Source organism: Nannobrachium achirus, assembly GCF_963921795.1.
Source record: "Nannobrachium achirus genome assembly, chromosome: 17".
Taxonomy (NCBI): Eukaryota; Metazoa; Chordata; class Actinopteri; order Myctophiformes; family Myctophidae; genus Nannobrachium; species Nannobrachium achirus.
The window spans coordinates 44,798,307-44,815,767 of NC_137824.1; the positions used below are offsets into that span (position 1 = coordinate 44,798,307).

Consider the following 17,461-nt stretch of genomic DNA (forward strand, 5'->3'; position numbering starts at 1 on the left):
TTAGAAATACTTCATTGGACAACAGTGTCATAGAAAAATAGACGATCTACAAGCTCACCACGCAGCACGATGTGACACATTGCGAGCTTATAGATCTGCAATTTATGCTCTTTAAAAAAGGGCAACATTTCATTTTCCTCCCCAAATCGATCATTTTTATTTAAATTGATTACAGATATGTTTTTAAATAATTCATTTGTTTGATTAACTGTTGCACCCCTGCAACTAAGTGGGTGTAAGGGTGTAATCCTATCTCACACAAATACTTTTGAATGGCAACAACACCAGCACAACAGTTCTAATGGAGCAGGGCTACAGTATTTATCTCTACAGTATGCTGTGTGTAAACTGTGATAACACCGTGTGTGAACACTCCCACTTACACGGGGCAGGAACTAGGGGACAACAATGTGTACATAGTCATACAGATAAAGGCAGCGTGGATACAGCTGGACGGTTGGACCCCTGCATCACTGTCAGGACGAAAAACTCCAAACAAGCAATTTATTATTATAAGTAGTAAAAGTGCGATAACTCAAGTGATCCAGAGTATGCTGAACGTGCCTATAGTGTGTGCTAGCGCCTACGTCATTGTAGTCCTTAGCGGCCATTTCTTGGGTAAAAACACAAGTGTTTCAATTGTTTGATTGCATAGAACTAATGCTTTACTCCAATCAGAACACCTGTGTAAGGCTGTGTTTACCCAAGAAATGGCCGCTCTTAGAACTACATTTGGCACACCCTATAATGCCTTAAAATCAATTATTCCTTTTTATTTAATTGATTCAATCGATTCATTTGATTAATGGGGAATTCAGCCGGACTAGCCGTCTCTGATGATGATGATATCCATGAACGACCCGCACGTATTTTCTTTTCATCGCAAGTCCTCGACAGCTCCTGCTCTCTCATTAGACAGCTGCAGAGCTCTGAATCTGTCTTGAGGGATTCATTCATGTGCAACGTGAGGAGCCTATATTGTCTGACTGTGAGTGCGTGTGTGTGTGTGTGTGTGTGTGTGTGTGTGTGTGTGTGTGTGTGCGTGTGCGTGTGCGTGCGTGTGTGTGCGTGCGTGTGTGTGTGTCCAGAGCCACTGTGGGGACCCTCCAGCGTCGCCATGTCTGCATCGCCCGCCTGGAGAGACCCCAGAACTGGGGACAGAACTGCTGTGAAGCTCGCTATGTCGTCCTCATCCTGGCCCCTCCCAGAACGGTAAGAATGTCCCTGTCCCACTGTGACCACCCCTCACTGCTGTCACTAGCACCCGATCCGTGAGGGTCCATTTGGGTCCATTTGTACACTCTCTGATTTACAGAGCCGTAGGGTCCATTTGGTGATGTCCATTTCCCACTGTGACCGCCCTCACTTCTGTCACCATAGGACTCTTTAGTGCAGTGGTTCTCAAACGTTATGATTTCAAGGACCCCACCCAATTTGGTATGCGTTAGGTCACAGCAGAGTCTTCTAATCAGAGAGTCCTGCCACTGCGGGGTCAGAAACAGCGCTGCTCACGTGATTCATTGTCACTTTACACCTCATAGACTTCAATGCATTTTGTAAACTTCCGGTTCGCCGTTTGTCACTATACGCCAATAGATGTGTGCGTAGAAGACCTGGCCCCATGAAGTGAACGGGAGTGACGCAACTCTCCGTAGGTAGAAGGCTCTGGGTCACAGACCCAAATGAAACCAAATGGACCCATGAGGGCAGCTACTTTGTTTCCATTTTTACACTATGAGAGCTATAGATTTTAGTTATAGTTAGGTGTTTTAATGTTGCTATGGACCATGTTGATTGATTGATTGATTTATTGATTGATTGATTGATAGACGGGTAAACCCCCCTTTGGTTCCTTTAAGCTGGAGACTCCCTGGAACCCCCTGAAGGACTCCTGGGGGACACCACTTTCAGAACCACTGTCATAGTATACTTTGTACCCAAATGCAACAGCGTATTATGTTATGACTCTTTATGGCATGCGATTGTTTTCTGGCTTGAGAGACTGATGATAACTTCAAAAAGAATAATGCAGAATAATAATAATTAAATGAAGTAATACAATCCCCAAATCCCGTCTTGCCCTCCAGAAAAGCACCAAAACGGCCATCGAGCTGGGCAGGACGTTCGCCACCATGTTCTCGGACATCTCCTTCAGGCAGAAGCTCCTGGAGTCCAAGAGCCAGGAGGAGTTTGTGCAGGAGCTGGTGTACCAGCGGCAGCAGCTCTCCATGCCCAGCGACAACCCTGTGGTGGAGGAGGTGGACAACACTGACCCACGGAAAGGCAAAGCCCTGGAGGTCTGTAGAAACACTGGACAAAAACTCGCCAAAATCACTAGGCTGCGAAAGCATAGCGTCGCTGTCATACAGAAACCTCTTATATCTCCATATTCTTTTTTTTTGAGCGGTGGTCACACCGTCTCCATAGCGTGGCCGTGTGTGTAGGTATGTTTGTTTGTTTGTTTGTATGTGGGTCTGTATGTAGCCTCAAGCCTGTGGTGTAGTACCTTTTCTGACCACACATGTTAAGGGAGGGGCGCTGTTGTTCAGGCCAGGCCACACACACACACACACACACACACACACACACACACACACACACACACACACACACACGGGGGGGGGGGGAGGGGAACCACCGCTCAGTTCACACGGGTGTGATTTTTTCTTTTCTTTTTTGTTGTTGTAATTTAATGCCCAACTTGTAACCTCATTTCTTACCATACAAAGACAAGAAGAAAAAACAAAACAAAAAAAACAGCTGTGGTCCTTGAAGGGGGTTCGAGGTGGTCCCCAGCTAAATGATAATGATGAGAGTTGGTAACCAAATGGATAGATCTTTAACTCCTTAACATTTTACGTTATCAAGAGAGAATTACCTGCATTGCTTAATTTACAAGAAGTCTACACAATTAGAGAACGTAAGAATTATTATTTTGGTCAACGTTGCCGACCATGTTATCTCTCCTATGGTACCAACATCAATACATCATGGAATTGTGGACAAAATCTTTCCCAACAATAAAAACATTTGTTTGTTTTTGGGTTTGAGAGGCTAAAATCTCATCAATTGGTGGTCCGTGGCTCAAATGCCCAATAAATAATGGACCTTGATGTGAATAAGGTTGAAAACCACTGTGTTACACCAACAGAAACCTACTGTAGCGTACAGTTAATACAGAAACAGGGAAGCTGGATATTACATCAGCCATGCCATGCAGGGCTGCTTGTAAAACAGTGCATTTATCTCTGCTGTGCTGCACATGTGGAGAGACCACCCTCGTGTTTTACTCCTCCATCTATTCATTTAAAGATATGGTCCAGTAAAAAAAAAATACAAAATAAAAAGTAAAAGTAATTATTTGATCCTGTTTTCCACACTCTATCAGCCGTCTCTTGAAGAATGCAGAGCAGCTGGGTGGCACGTTGCCAGGTCTGCCATGGTTGTCTGGCAGCAGAATGCTATGCTGCGTTGCCAGATTATGCGAGAGAAACAAGCAACCAGGGTCTATGAAAACAAGCCCAAAATAACTTTTACTTCACTATAATTATTTGCCAACTTAAGTTACTAGTTTTTTAGATTTAGATAGATTATTACCACAAAACACACACTAACAACCAGTTAAGCCCTATTGTATACTGGGATATTCCAAAATAGCCAATGCGTTGTCAGCATGTACAGATCAGCTATTTTTGAAAGGTTTTGTATTTTTATTTTGGCACTATATATTTAGATGGTAATACTTTTTTACTTTGACTTATAAGTCAGATTTTGAATACATATGGACTTTTACTCTTAAGAGAGTATTTCTATATTGCGGTATTGCAATTTGTACTTAACCTAAAGTAATCAAATCAGAGTGGTCGTTCCACCGCTGAGTATCTCATTATACTCTGTGCTTAAATCAAGAGGACATGTGCATGCTGAGCAGGGACATAGGGAACAGCCAACACATTGCCCAGAGACACACCAAAGCATGCACTTTTATAAAGGCAACAACTGAGGCCCCGTTGCCCGTTTATACTATGGCGTTTCCACGAGAAACCGCAAAATGAAATGTCAGATATGCCTTCCGTTCAGACGACGACAGCATTTTCGGGGGTTAAAAGCGCAGTGGAGCATGTAATCTGCCACGTTGATTATGTAAACAACTGCTTTGACAGTAAGGAGAGCGGACATGATGTCACACATTGCCAGATAGCACGTCACTGCCACCTTGCGACCTGGTGTGCACACTGCACGGTTTTAGTCTCCGTCTGAACACTGGATTAAAATGTGAGAACGCAATGACATTTTGCGTTCTCTCTACAGGGCTCTAAACAATTACCTTTCAGTTTTTGCTCTACATTAAATATACGTATTCGTTGAAAATAGCTGGTCGACAAATTCACAACGAGCTTGTCAGTCTGCTATTTTCCTCAAGAGTTTTCCCCAGAATTGCTGGGGTTTAAGTGGTTAGGGTGTGCATGGTCATTGGTCACACCAAACTTTAATTCTGCCTATGTAGAACTCCCACTGAAAGATCATGGCAGAATCCGCCCGCATATACAGGCAGAATCAAAGCTTGTGTGACTGAACCCTTAAAAGTTTGTTTTAGTTGAACACATCAGTGGTGGCTTGAATGAGTTGCCCCCTGAAATCCCCACTTCTCTTCATCTTGTTCTGCATCACCACCTCACTGGTCTTTGGCCTCCGCTGAAAATAAAGTTTTGTTCTATCTTTACAGACCAAAGAATTCTTCAAAGCCGGCAAAGGTGTCTACGATGACCTCCGTCGCAGACTCCCTCTCTACCCCTCCGACTTCACAGACGGTAGGAAGTAACACTCACTCTAAACATCACAATGAACTTTTTATTTTATTTTTTATAATGCTGCCATATTAATATCTAATGCTAAATTCAGCTACTGTCTTACTTGTTGGGTTGTTTTGGCTCATGGGGTTGGTTGAGACACTGCTTTTCAATATCGGGTCCCGGAACTACCACAGGGTCCAAATGGACCCTTACAAGTCTGTAACTCTGAGAGTGTACAAATGGAACCAAATGGTTTATTCAAATTAACACTGATAATTTTGCAGTGTCGATTGGGGTCCCATGAAAAAAGAGTTCCATTGGAGATGCAGACGTTGAGAGACAGTGGGTAAAGATAATGTTTGTGTGATTGGTCCACAGGTATGACAGGTAAAGACCGGTGTCTACTGAAGTACACCACTACTGCCATCTTCCTCTACATCGCCATTCTGCTGCCTGCTATTGCCTTTGGCTCTCTGAATGATGAGAGCACAAGAGGAGAGATAGGTACGTAGTACGCAACATACTGCTTCAGTATTGTGGAATTCCGATTATTATACTGCTGCCGCCCTACAAAGCCAAAGTGCAGTAACTACATTTCTTTGGAGACATTGACTGATGATTTTGTGTTCAATTCTTTGCCTGGTTACTGCCATCTGGCATTGTAGTATAATACTATTTAATGTAATGCATCCTGAGCTTCTGATAAAGTATTACATCTTACTCAACACATAGTGTGTTGTACACCATGCACAATATGTTTCAATGTTGTTGTTGTTGTTTATATTCTATTTGGCTGTACATTCTGCCATAAAATACAGGTATCTGAAAGTTGAGAGAATTCTGGCAAATTGTTTAATGTATGCAATATAACAACTTAACAACTACTACTACCACTGAATAGTTTTCATGGGATGCATGTACCTCACTTAACCTGTGATATTTTCGAACATTTTTTGAAAAGTCTTGTGTGTGAGAACTACTGTTTTAGAGGGCATTTGTAGAATCGGCCTTGGGTCTCAGTGGATTCATAAAACGTTCTGTGTGTTTTTTTTTTACAGATGTCCAGAAGACCATAGTTGGTCAGAGCATTGGTGGAATCATCTACGTTCTGTTTGCCGGCTCTCCACTGGTCATCCCACTGACCACGGCACCACTGGCTATTTTCATAAGTGGTATGTATGTACCAGTACACTGTCTGAACTGAGACCCAACGCAGGGGAATAGTGTCAAATAGAGTGATGTACTGACATATTATCTTGCTTATTATAGTGATGTATTACCTGCTTATTGTAAGTCGCTTTGGATTAAAAGCGTCTGCTAAATGCCTAAACTGTAAACTTGTAAACTGTAGAGAGAGGGATCAACACCTGGTTGATCTCAATGGAGATAAAAGTTGAGTTAAAAACCTGGTGCTTCTAGGATGAAAGTGAACCAAAACGTGAAAAAGAGGAAAGACCAGGGCACTCAAAAAAGTGCCATACTTGCCGTGATGAAGACCAGTTCTGTTACAAAGATGTTGACTTGTATCTACAGCTTGGTAGGCTGCAAATAACCAACACACCATCATAGCTAGCGCAAAATGTATGCTTATCAACAACAGATAAGTATCAGCTACTGCCATCGGTTGATGTCAGCTTTATTTGCAGATACAGATATTGACCGAAAACTGAAAGTATCGGCCGATACCGATATCTGTCCAATACCAATGGTGCATCCCTATTCAAAATCTAAAACTATAATGGGTCTGTGCATGTGTGTTTTCCAGTGATCAGGGGAATCTGTGATGACTATGACCTCGACTTCCCTGCATTCTACGCCTGCATTGGCCTGTGGAACAGTCTCTTCCTCATCCTCGGAGGCTTGTTCAACGTCAGTCTGGTGATGAAACTCTTTAAACGGTGAGTCCATAACATCAGGCAGTGTGTACGTGCGTGTGTGCGTGTGCGTGATCTATCAATTCCTTATGTGCTTGTCTAATGAGCTCCTACTATGTCAAAGATCCTATGCTTCCTGAAGTCCTATGCTTATAGTAACTTTTGAAAATAACCAAATCTGTCTGCCACTGAACTCATCACACTGATAATAGAGGCTGTTTTGACTTAGTATTCTCTCTCATATACATAACATTGCAATTGTTTTGTGTAGCCTCTATCTAGTATCTACCACCCCACTGTCTTGCCTTGAATGCTCTGCTATGACTGCCTATATCAAAAGACATTGTTCTTCTGATAAGAACATGCGTTGGTCTCACCATGACTGTCTTGTTTCCTGTGTGTTTCGCAGCTCAACAGAAGAAGTCATCGCTCTGTTTATCTCCATAGCTTTCATTGGGGATGCGGTGAAAGGCACCGTCAAAAGTGAGTGCAGCCGTCCTGGGTCAGATTTATCTAAGCACGCTGTTCACGTGTGTGGCTGATGGTGTCACGGTAATGTAGGGGAATGTGTGAACGGGTTGCCTATCATTTGACATGGTTAATGTAGATCAGTATAAATATTTATACCGTATCCAGTGATGGAAGAAATATTCACATTTTTTAATTAAGTAAAAGTAGCAATACCCGATTATACCCCAAAGTGTGGTATTCAAAATGTACTTGAGTAAAAGTACAGTACAAAGGTATTGGCATCAGAATGTACCTAAGAGTACCAAAAGTTTCACACGTTTTCAAATGTATAAAATGCTTAAAAATCCTTTGAAAATAGCAGATCTACAAGCTCACAACACAGCTTGTAGATTAGTCAATATAACGAATAAATAGATAAAGTGGTTAAAAACTTAGAACCAATGTCATTAAACCAAAATAACTTTGGTTCTAGAATCGGTTACAGTCTAACCTTGTTGCTTTCACAGAACTGCTGGCCATTTTTTTGGTTCTTAACCAACTTTTAGGGTTTCTGAACCAGTTCATTTTCGATAGAAACACCCTATCTAAACTGGTTCAATATTAGGCAGGAGGAAAAACGGAACCAGTTAAACCCTGGTGGAAAAGGGGTAAAGAGAAGGTTTTCTGTCATCGGGACCGGTCCCCACATGACAAGTGTATGAATCTAGTGTCACTGGGCAGGTCATAACAGGCAAACATTTGACATGTAGATGAGCTCATCTTTTTGACACACAGCAGTATAACCGTCTCCGTCGGCTGGGAACCTCGTATGTCCTCAAACTGTTACTTTTCAGGATTCAAATTCCAAAACAGCAAAAGTAGCAGATCTACAAGCTTGTAGATGTGCTACTACTGATGCTTGTGTGTGACGCTGTAGTGCGATTAAGTAGTGTGTTAATTTACGAGGAAAGAAAACACACAAAGTTAAAATATGGTTGTAGGAGGTTTTCTGTCCGACAACAGCGATTTTAGTGTTTAAGTCCTTTGTGGGACAAAATGACAAATGGGTCAAGTCACAGAAGAAGTTTAATAACCTCTGATATATCCTGTGTTTCATCATCATCAACTTCTTTCTTTCTTTCTTTCTTTCTTTCTTTCTTTCTTTCTTTCTTTCTTTCTTTCTTTCTTTCTTTCTTTCTTTCCTTCCTTCCTTCCTTCCTTCCTTCCTTCCTTCCTTCCTTCCTTCCTTCCTTCCTTCCTTCCTTCCTTCCTTCCTTCCTTCCTTCCTTCCTTCCTCCCCGGCTAACAGTCTTTGAGTATTTCTACCATGGACCCACCCTGGCCACCACTAACAGCACGGCGGTGCTGCTGCAGATACAGGAGATCCTACGGCAGGCTGAGAACAACAGCGCGTCGTCGGGGACCAACGGGACAGAGGGACACCTCGTCCCTGTGCTCCTGCCTGACTCCCTGGTGCTGTGCACCAGGGAGAGGCCCATCCTCTGCCTGCTGCTCATGCTGGGGACCCTGTGGCTGGGCTACGCTCTCTACCTCATCAAGAGGAGGTAATCATTCACTCAGCGGTGCTTTCAATCATCGTCAACTTAATTTGTCAAACAATACCGTACATATTGTCGTTGTCGGGTGGAAACCTTGTATGTCCAAAACCGTTTGTTTTGTATTTATCATTTAAAAAAATGAAAACAGCAGATCTACAAGCACACAACACCTCGTTGTTTTCCACTACACACCACATCTGTTGTTTTCACTACTTCTGTGCGATGGCCTTGTATGATGAAGCAGGGCTTTACTTTGTGACAAAAAAAAACATACCAATTTGAAACTTGGAGATACAAGGTTTCTGCCCGACAGTGACGATATGCTTACATATTATATAAAGACGTGCTATAGATATTTCAGCTTTCTGGAAAAAACCCAATAACAAAACAAAAACAGTAGTGTTGGCTCACAAGCTCACTTCTCGGGTAATGTATTATTCCTTTATTGCATAGTCTCAATTGCTGATGTAATATAATGTGATACTTTCTCCCCCACAGCCCGTATCTGAATTCCAAGGTCAGGGAGGTGGTGTCTGACTGTGCCTTACCCATCTCTGTGGTCATCTTCTCTTTCATTGGCTCCTACTTGTTCCTTGACATACAGCGTGAGTAACTGCTACGTTTCTTCCCTTCTCTTCTCTGAAGGGACGTGCAGAGAATGCTAGAGAGGCGCGGGCTGAAATTTCTAAAAGGGCCTTTTGGTGAAAATATCGAAAATAGCAGACCTCCAAGCTCACAATGCGTTGCAGCGTGACACGCTCTGAGCTTGGAGGTTGGCTATTTTCGACACTTGATACCACACTGAAATAACTTGAATGCTGCCTTCAGGTATGGCATGGTAAGAGGGCATTTGCATATCTTTCGTCATCGTAAATTGTAATTGTAATTGGCACTTTTTACAGACGGATAAAAGGGCTGGGGCTCAAGCCCGCTTTGATGTCTATGTGTGCACGTGCCTGCTTCTCTGAAAAGAGAACTCTTTGTGTGATAACATTTTTTCTTCTCACATTAACCACTTGAAACCTAGCATCCCTATTCTAAGCTTAGCCAAAAACATTGCAGATCTACAAGCAGCGAGGCGTTGTGAGCTTGTACATAAAAGAGCAGGCTAAGTACAGAGTCAAGTTTACTGGATAGATGTCTGAAAATACACATGAATCCAACACACACTGATGTTTGTGCTGTCAAACACGCCTATGAAGCTATCTATGGAATCTATGAAATGTTTAATTACAATAAATAACAAAATTCAATACAATACGTAGTATCTCTCCCTCAGCTAAGGGGTGAGGGGTCCATGGCATGAAATATGTTGAGGACCCCCAAATTTAGACAGTTCAAATCAGAGACCCCTCAGTCAAGTGTAGTGTTTATTTCATGACCTACGTAAAGACCTAATAGCTCTGCCTCTGTGAGGCTTCAGTAACGGTGAAATGAGAGATGCCTCTCTTTTCGAGAAACAAAACAAATACTCTTGACAAAATCTTCTCTTATGGTAGTCACAAAGGTTTTCAAATATCATTTTTGGTATGATATAAAAATATCTGCGAACCACTGGTCTAAAATGCACTGTGCCGTCTTTTCCCCGTTAGTTCCCGTATTCAACGTTCACAACGGTCCAGTGTTCAACTTTGCTCCATTCGACAAGCTGACGGGTCTGCAAACCCTGAGCGCCGTGGGCCTGGGCTTCCTTCTGGCGCTGCTCATCTTCATCGACCAGAACATCGTCATCTCCCTCACACACGTACCAGAACACAAGTAAGGCCCTGGTTAGCCTGCGTTAGCGGCAGAGACAAATGAATGATGTTGCCTTGTGGTGTTGTTGACACACCAGGCATTCAGTGGTGGAAAAAGTACTCACATTTCTTACTTAAGTTAAAGTATCAATACTGCAATGTAGAATTACTCTGTTATAAGTAAAAGTCTGGAATTCAAAATGTACTCGAAGTGTAAAGTGTAAAGAGTAAAATGTACTGGACCTAACGGGTCCAATTGGTTCCATTTGTACACTGTCAGAGTGGACCGGCAGACCTTAACCCATTTAGGCCAAGAATTATTGAATGCTTTAACAAGCTCACAGCGCGGCACCGAGTGCGAGCAGATCTAACGGTTTGAGAAACACTGATCTGTGCCAACAGGTTGCTCAAAGGCACAGCGTTCCACTGGGACTTGATGCTGACGGGCTTCATCAACATCCTCATGTCGTGTCTGGGTCTGCCGTGGATGCACGCCGCCTTCCCACACTCCTCCCTGCATGCGCGGCAGCTGGCCAAGACCGAGCAGCACGTGGAGAACGGACACGTCTACACAACGTGAGTGCAGGGAGGGAGAAAAAAAAATCGAACCTCTGTTCGAAGTGGAGCTGTGTGTGTGTGTGTGTGTGTGTGTGTGTGTGTGTGTGTGTGTGTGTGTGTGTGTGTGTGTGTGTGTGTGTGTATTGCAGTTGATGCTCAGGGCAGGCTAGACTCAACAGCACCTCTCTGGTCACCCAGGGTTACTACATACAGGCTACATACAGACCCACAGACCCACAGACCCACCCACCCACATACATACCTACACACACGGCCACGTATAGGGTAGCTTGTGTTCCACACAGCTCCAAAAAAAAACACGTCTACACCACTGTTTCCCAAACAGTGGGTCGTGACCCATTTGTGGGTGACAGACCAAATTTTTAGGGTCACGACTCGAGTAAAAATCCCATTTTCTTTTCCTATACATAAAAAAAATATCTCAAAAGATACATAAGTATATATTTTTTAATAATTATTTTTTAAATAATGTATACATTTTAAGCAAACAAACAAACAAATCTAAGAAATTCCATAAATAAATAAATATAAAAATTAAGAAGTAGTGAAAATAGCAAAGCTTGGCTGTTTTCACTAGTTTGGGTCTCGGTCTAATCTCTCTTTTGGGTCTTAGTTAAAAGGTTTGGGAATCACTGGTCTACACAACCTTCAGACTGAAACAATTTACATACTTCACTTAGATCAAAACTTCTTTGCTTGATTTGTTGAAATCTACCTCGTCTTGTTTTTGATTTTGTATTTTGATTTTGACAGCTTATTTAGATGTATTTCGCATTTTACATTTTTGAAGTTCTTTAGGTGACATGCATAGCAGATGTAAAATATGTTTTGTCAATGTCACCATTGATTGTTGTGTGATTATTTCTTGTCATTGTTTGTGTGTGTGGTGACTGAGGAACCCCTCAAAAACTAGATGTTGCATTTCAAGGGGGTTTATCCTCCTATCGGCAGATATGTGGGACAGTGAAAATGTTTACTTCTTTTTTTTTCTTCCTTTTTTAAAAAGGTTTCATCTTCAATGACATGCCCAAAATGGGATTCATTATAGATTATATTAACAATTTTGCTGCCATTTTAAACATAGCTCTAGTAAGCAGCTGCCAAATTGTCCTTACCTTTTAACGTGGGCACGCGCACGCATCGTGCACAATCGGTGACAAGCTTTCGAATAAAAAAAACCCCATTGAAATAGACATATCCGTTGCCACGCTGTATTCCTGCTTATCCGCCAGTGTTTACATGAAAAAGCATTGAAAAAAGCCAACTGTGCGCTATGGTAACAAGTGGACACGTTCGCGCACAAAACGCACGATATGTGCGGGGATCATAATCCAGGCGTGTAGAGACTGGATCAAAGTTTCCAAACGCAAAAATCCGATTGAAAAACGAGTGTTCCATCGCCGAGTAGCTTCCACTTCTGTAACAGTGTAAACCAATGGAGGCGGGACTATGGCCCAGGCTCAGACAGGATACTGAAAGCTAGATCCGGTCCAGACCGGAAATGACCGGATACAGCTAGGGGGGCGGGCCTAAAGAGCCAGAATCAGCGAAAATTTGCGATAATACTTTTAATCCTTTCATAATGATTAAAGCTAATTAAACTTCCGGGTTCGGCGGGCATGGCACCGCGGTACAGCGGGAAATCTACGGTTTCTACGGGCATCGCCCAGAATGAGTTAAGGGGCGCTATGCGCTGGCCTAGCGACCCAGCACATACCACAAAAGGCTCTCATGCCTGCCAGCGTGTCGCGGGTTCGAGTCCCATTCCTGATGACCTTTGCTGCGTGTCACTCCTCATCTCTCTCTCTCCCTTTCCTGTCAGTCTACTGTCCTATCAATAGAGGCGTAAAAGCCCAACAACAAATAAAATAAAATAAAAAGATGATTTTAGTCAAATTATCTTTTATCATCATCATTTTCAAACAACCGATCTTTGTTACAACCCTAGTTCACTAAAGTCTTATTTCCCTGCCCACAGAATTGTCAGCGTAAAGGAGACTCGTCTGACGGCTCTGGCGGCCAACATCTTCATCGGCCTCTCTGTGTTCATGCTGCCCATCCCGCTGCAGTGGATCCCCAAGCCCGTCCTGTACGGCCTCTTCCTCTACATCGCTGCCACCTCACTGGACGGCAACCAGATGATGGACCGCATGCTGCTACTGATGAAGGAACAGGTGGGCGGGAGAACACAAGAGAAACTGTCCTTGAACTGTCCGTCCGATAATGCAGTGTTTCTCAATCTTCCACATTTCAAAGGTCTCCCCTTAAAGGACAACTTTGTTTTTTTACAACAAGGGTTCGTATTTTAAATTGTAATTAGAGAAAAGAGAAGATGAGTGTTAAAATGTTTTCATTTACTGCTCTCTATTGTTTTAGCGATTTTAGTATTTTGATTTCAGTGGGTGAGGGCATGCGTGGCTAAATATGTCTTCTTGGACAAAATAAGCCGTCAATTTCTTTGTTACTATTTACACCAGGCCCCATAAGTCACATCTGCCCATGAAAGATTGCGGTGCATATTGGGAATGGGCTTATTGTGTCTACAAAATACATAAATAAAATACAATACAACCTGGGGGCATGCATGCAAATCAAAATTGTTAAAATCACTAAAACAATAGAAAGCAGTAAATGAAAACATTTTAACACTCACCTTAAAATATGAACCCTTGTTGTAAAAAAAACAAAGTTGTCCTTTAACTCTGACACAAATGTGTACAAATGGAACCAAATGAACCCTAACAGGTTCATTGGTTCCATTTGTACACTGTCAGAGTTACAGACTTGTATGGGTCAATTTAGGCCCCCCCTAAAGGAACCCACAGAGTCCCTGGAATCCACTTTGAGAACCACTGCAATAATGTCTCTAACTTTGTTCATTTTTTGTCATATTGTCGCTGTCAGGTGGTGGGAACCCGAGTGTAGTTTTTCGGGAAATGGCAAAAAAATAAAAGAAATAAAAATAAAAAGAGTGTTCCAATGGGTTCTACTTACTTATTATTTAGTCGCAAGGTCTTGTTAGTACTTTTAGTTTGTTCAACAATGTATAAGACCAACAGATAGACTTGTGCACTATGTCACTTTCTTTATGAATAGGCCTACATTTTTATTTTGTTCAATCTGTATGATATAGTACATTAATATACAATATAAGTTGTACAACTGAGGTGGTTCTATTTTGTCTCCCTTGAGACATTTAGATCATGTCAAAGGCCATGTCTCACCTAGACACAGGATCTGACACAAATATTGACAAGATGGCCAAGTTTCAATTTATCCCCTGAGCAAGCAGGCAGGTGCTATTAGCTCACTGGTAAAATGTCAGAACCTGCTCAGAAAACAGAGTTCAAATCTGGGGTAGAAAAGGAAAGTTACATAATGCAGCTTTAACCACTTTCGCTTTCAAAAATAGCAAATCTACCAGCTCACAGCACGTTGCAATGTGACGTTCTGAACTTGTAGATATTGTCTATATCAGTGGTTCTCAAAGTGGATTTCAGGGACTCTCTAGGTTCCTTTATGGGGGTCTAAATGGAGCCTTATCTGTAACTCTGACAGTGTACAAAGTGGAACCATATGAACCCTAACAGGTTCCACTTGTACACTGTCAGAAGGGAATTTTCAAAGTATGAGAACCACTGAGTCTACTACGGCCACAATTGTAGATTGTCTGTTTTTCGCGAATTCTGTGGATGTTTTTTGTTTTTTGACGAAAACCGTCGTCCTCTGTCCTCACAGACCTCCTACCCTCCCACCCACTACATCCGGAGGGTTCCTCAGAGGAAGGTGCACTACTTCACGGCCCTGCAGATGGTGCAGCTGATCGTCCTGTGTGCCTTCGGGATGTATCCACTGCCCTACATGAAGATGGTCTTCCCCCTGCTCATGATTCTGCTCGTTCCTGTCAGGTGAGACCAGTGGTGGACAAAGTACCCACATGTGTTACTTAAGTAATCAATACTGCAATGTATAGGGTGACCATATTTTCAGCCACTCAAACCGGGACGCGAACCACTGTTGCCTAAATCCGGGACCCTAAAAGCAATGCGCACGATACCGCGCATGCGTGTGCCCATTCTCTAACGTTCGTGCACGCGCACACACGCACCGCAGGGTTGCAAACAGGCAGTGAGTGATTGACAAAGGCTCAGTGTTGAATTCAGACACGCAATGAATTTGTTCATCTTTTCTGATAGGTTAGGTGAGCATGTTTTCATGAAAAGAACATGATAAATGTCTATGCAACCACTGACAACAGCTACTATTATTTGAATTCTGGGGACAGGGACAATTTGTTAGTGAATGTGAAAACCGGGACTTGTGTGTTTTAGAGATATTTCTCAGGACACCGGGACACAAAGCTTGAAAACGGGACAGTCCCCGGTAAAACGGGACGTCTGGTCACCCTAGCAACGTAGGCACACACTGTCACAAGTAAAAGTCCGGAATTCAAAGTTGAGTAAAAGTACAAATGTATTGGTATCAAAATCTACTTAGCGTACCAAAAGTAGAGGAATAAAGTTAGATTTAGGAATAGTTTTACTGAGGTTAAATGTACCGTACCGACACACACTAGTGGCCTGTTTCAGTCTTTAATTATTTCTTCTTCACTATTTGAAACACCTGCTGCTGCTGAACGGCACTTCTGTAGGGATTTAACATGTAGCTCCTCGAGTTCATGTACTGTATTAGCTCAATGAAATAAATTGGTCAACAACTCACAACAAGGCACAACTCACCTTTTTTAATTTGTCATTTCAGGACCAGCTTGCTGCCAAGATTAATAGATGCCAAGTATCTGGACATTATGGACTCCCAACACCAATAGTGGTGCTGTGAAAGGACAACAACTCCTCATTCCAAGGGAACCACATTGCTTATGTTACTGACATGACAGTGACAGCACAAATATGAGAACAATTATGTGTCATAATGCCATCTGCATTATGACACACTTATATTTGTACTGTACACTCATATTTCTACTGTACATATGTGTCCTGTCCACTCGATCGTACTTGTGGCTGAAGTCAGTGTCTGGATGGATGATGATGTTCACCCCTGCCTCATTTGCTTTCTCAATGATGAATTGCATACATTACAAGCTGCGTAGTTCTCTGTTATATTTGACACATAGGCCTACCTGTGATGTGGGATTTAACAGTTTTATCCAGTTTGAAGTCCTTGACAACAGACCTTTTGTGATTAAAAATGCTTTGGCCTGGTGTAGGTGTTTATAGACGGTGACATTTGCTGTACGCTACTTGGTTTTATTTTTGTTTAGTTTTTTTATTTTAGTTTGTTCCTTTAACAGTACATGACACAATGCTGTATACAATTTCCAAATGATTAATACACATAACTACAATAACTGTAATTCTTCAATTTACCAGAGTTGTTGAAATGTGTACTGTAGGTGATTTCACAGTTTTTACAATTGATATGACCTACACACTTGTAACATTCAATTACATATTACACAGTTGATCCACCTTCAAATACAATTTATGCAACTTTAAATTGGAGTATTTGAATGAATTCAACCCGTTATAATATATATATTTTTTAAACATTGTGGTTGTGATTATGTTTGTGTTTTATCTTTCTCTTTTTATTTGGAGTGTACATCCAGCCTACTTATCTGTGACTGTAACTAAAGTCATATGCTATATAAACACAGCACAGCAAACAGTTGTTCTTCCATAACAAATCAAGGTTCTGCTAGCTGTTCTCAAGGAATTTGGAGTGATTGTGTAAAGATGTGGTTTCTATAGGGATCAATAGCTGTTTCATTGGCCTCTTGAATAACCTAACTGAATAACAATTGGAGAGAGATGCTCTTCACACATGGGAACATTAATCGAGCTGTCGGTTTAACATGTAAATGAAGCTAAGACTTGGAATGCCAGCAGTGACCTTCACAGATAAAAGATGGGAAGTAGTTTACAATAAAAAATATAGGCCTTTAGCAGACCCTCTTAATCGAGCGCCTTCCACGGATCCAGTCCAGGATTTCATCCAAATAAAAGTAGCAAAATCAGCAAAAGTATAGCACACCACGGTGTATTTTGCAATACAAACCCCCAAATCAATCCTCCAGTTCTAGGCAACACAGAAGGGGGGGATTTTTTTATTTATTTCCAAACGACTCCTCTAAGGTATATTAATGACATAGTTCAGTATTGAAAATGGGAGGTTTTCCCCTTTACTTTAAGATAACAAACGGGGTACCAAAGAAGGTCTCAGCCAGAACAGTCACCAACGTAAATTCGTCACACAATGGGTGGCAGACTGGGGCTGAAACTGCAGCGTATTATGTTGGAGTCAATGAGCCGGGAGTGCACAAGCATAATAACAAACACTAATTCTGAATGTTTGGGACCATTGTAAAATAATCGCTTCAGGAAAATAAAAGAAAACATATCACACATTGTTGTCCGCTGTCTTGTTTTTCGATGTACACTCTACAT

At 42.0% G+C, this 17,461-nt stretch overlaps 1 protein-coding gene across 1 annotated transcript in view; it reads left to right on the top strand.

Annotated features, from left to right (window-relative positions):
• Positions 1 to 15,819, top strand: part of LOC308302509 (solute carrier family 4 member 11-like) — a gene marked incomplete at both ends in the record, with an annotated part of 28,016 nt that extends 12,197 nt beyond the window's left edge. The window contains 14 exons of the mRNA XM_080746765.1: positions 1,089 to 1,212; positions 2,088 to 2,297; positions 4,727 to 4,811; positions 5,172 to 5,297; positions 5,852 to 5,965; positions 6,559 to 6,691; positions 7,077 to 7,150; positions 8,427 to 8,682; positions 9,175 to 9,281; positions 10,269 to 10,434; positions 10,815 to 10,988; positions 12,970 to 13,165; positions 14,730 to 14,899; positions 15,753 to 15,819. Coding sequence (XP_080602891.1) covers positions 1,089 to 1,212; positions 2,088 to 2,297; positions 4,727 to 4,811; positions 5,172 to 5,297; positions 5,852 to 5,965; positions 6,559 to 6,691; positions 7,077 to 7,150; positions 8,427 to 8,682; positions 9,175 to 9,281; positions 10,269 to 10,434; positions 10,815 to 10,988; positions 12,970 to 13,165; positions 14,730 to 14,899; positions 15,753 to 15,819 — 2,002 coding nt within the window. The remainder of the gene's footprint in view (positions 1 to 1,088; positions 1,213 to 2,087; positions 2,298 to 4,726; positions 4,812 to 5,171; positions 5,298 to 5,851; positions 5,966 to 6,558; positions 6,692 to 7,076; positions 7,151 to 8,426; positions 8,683 to 9,174; positions 9,282 to 10,268; positions 10,435 to 10,814; positions 10,989 to 12,969; positions 13,166 to 14,729; positions 14,900 to 15,752) is intronic.
• Positions 15,820 to 17,461: the final 1,642 nt, after the last annotated feature.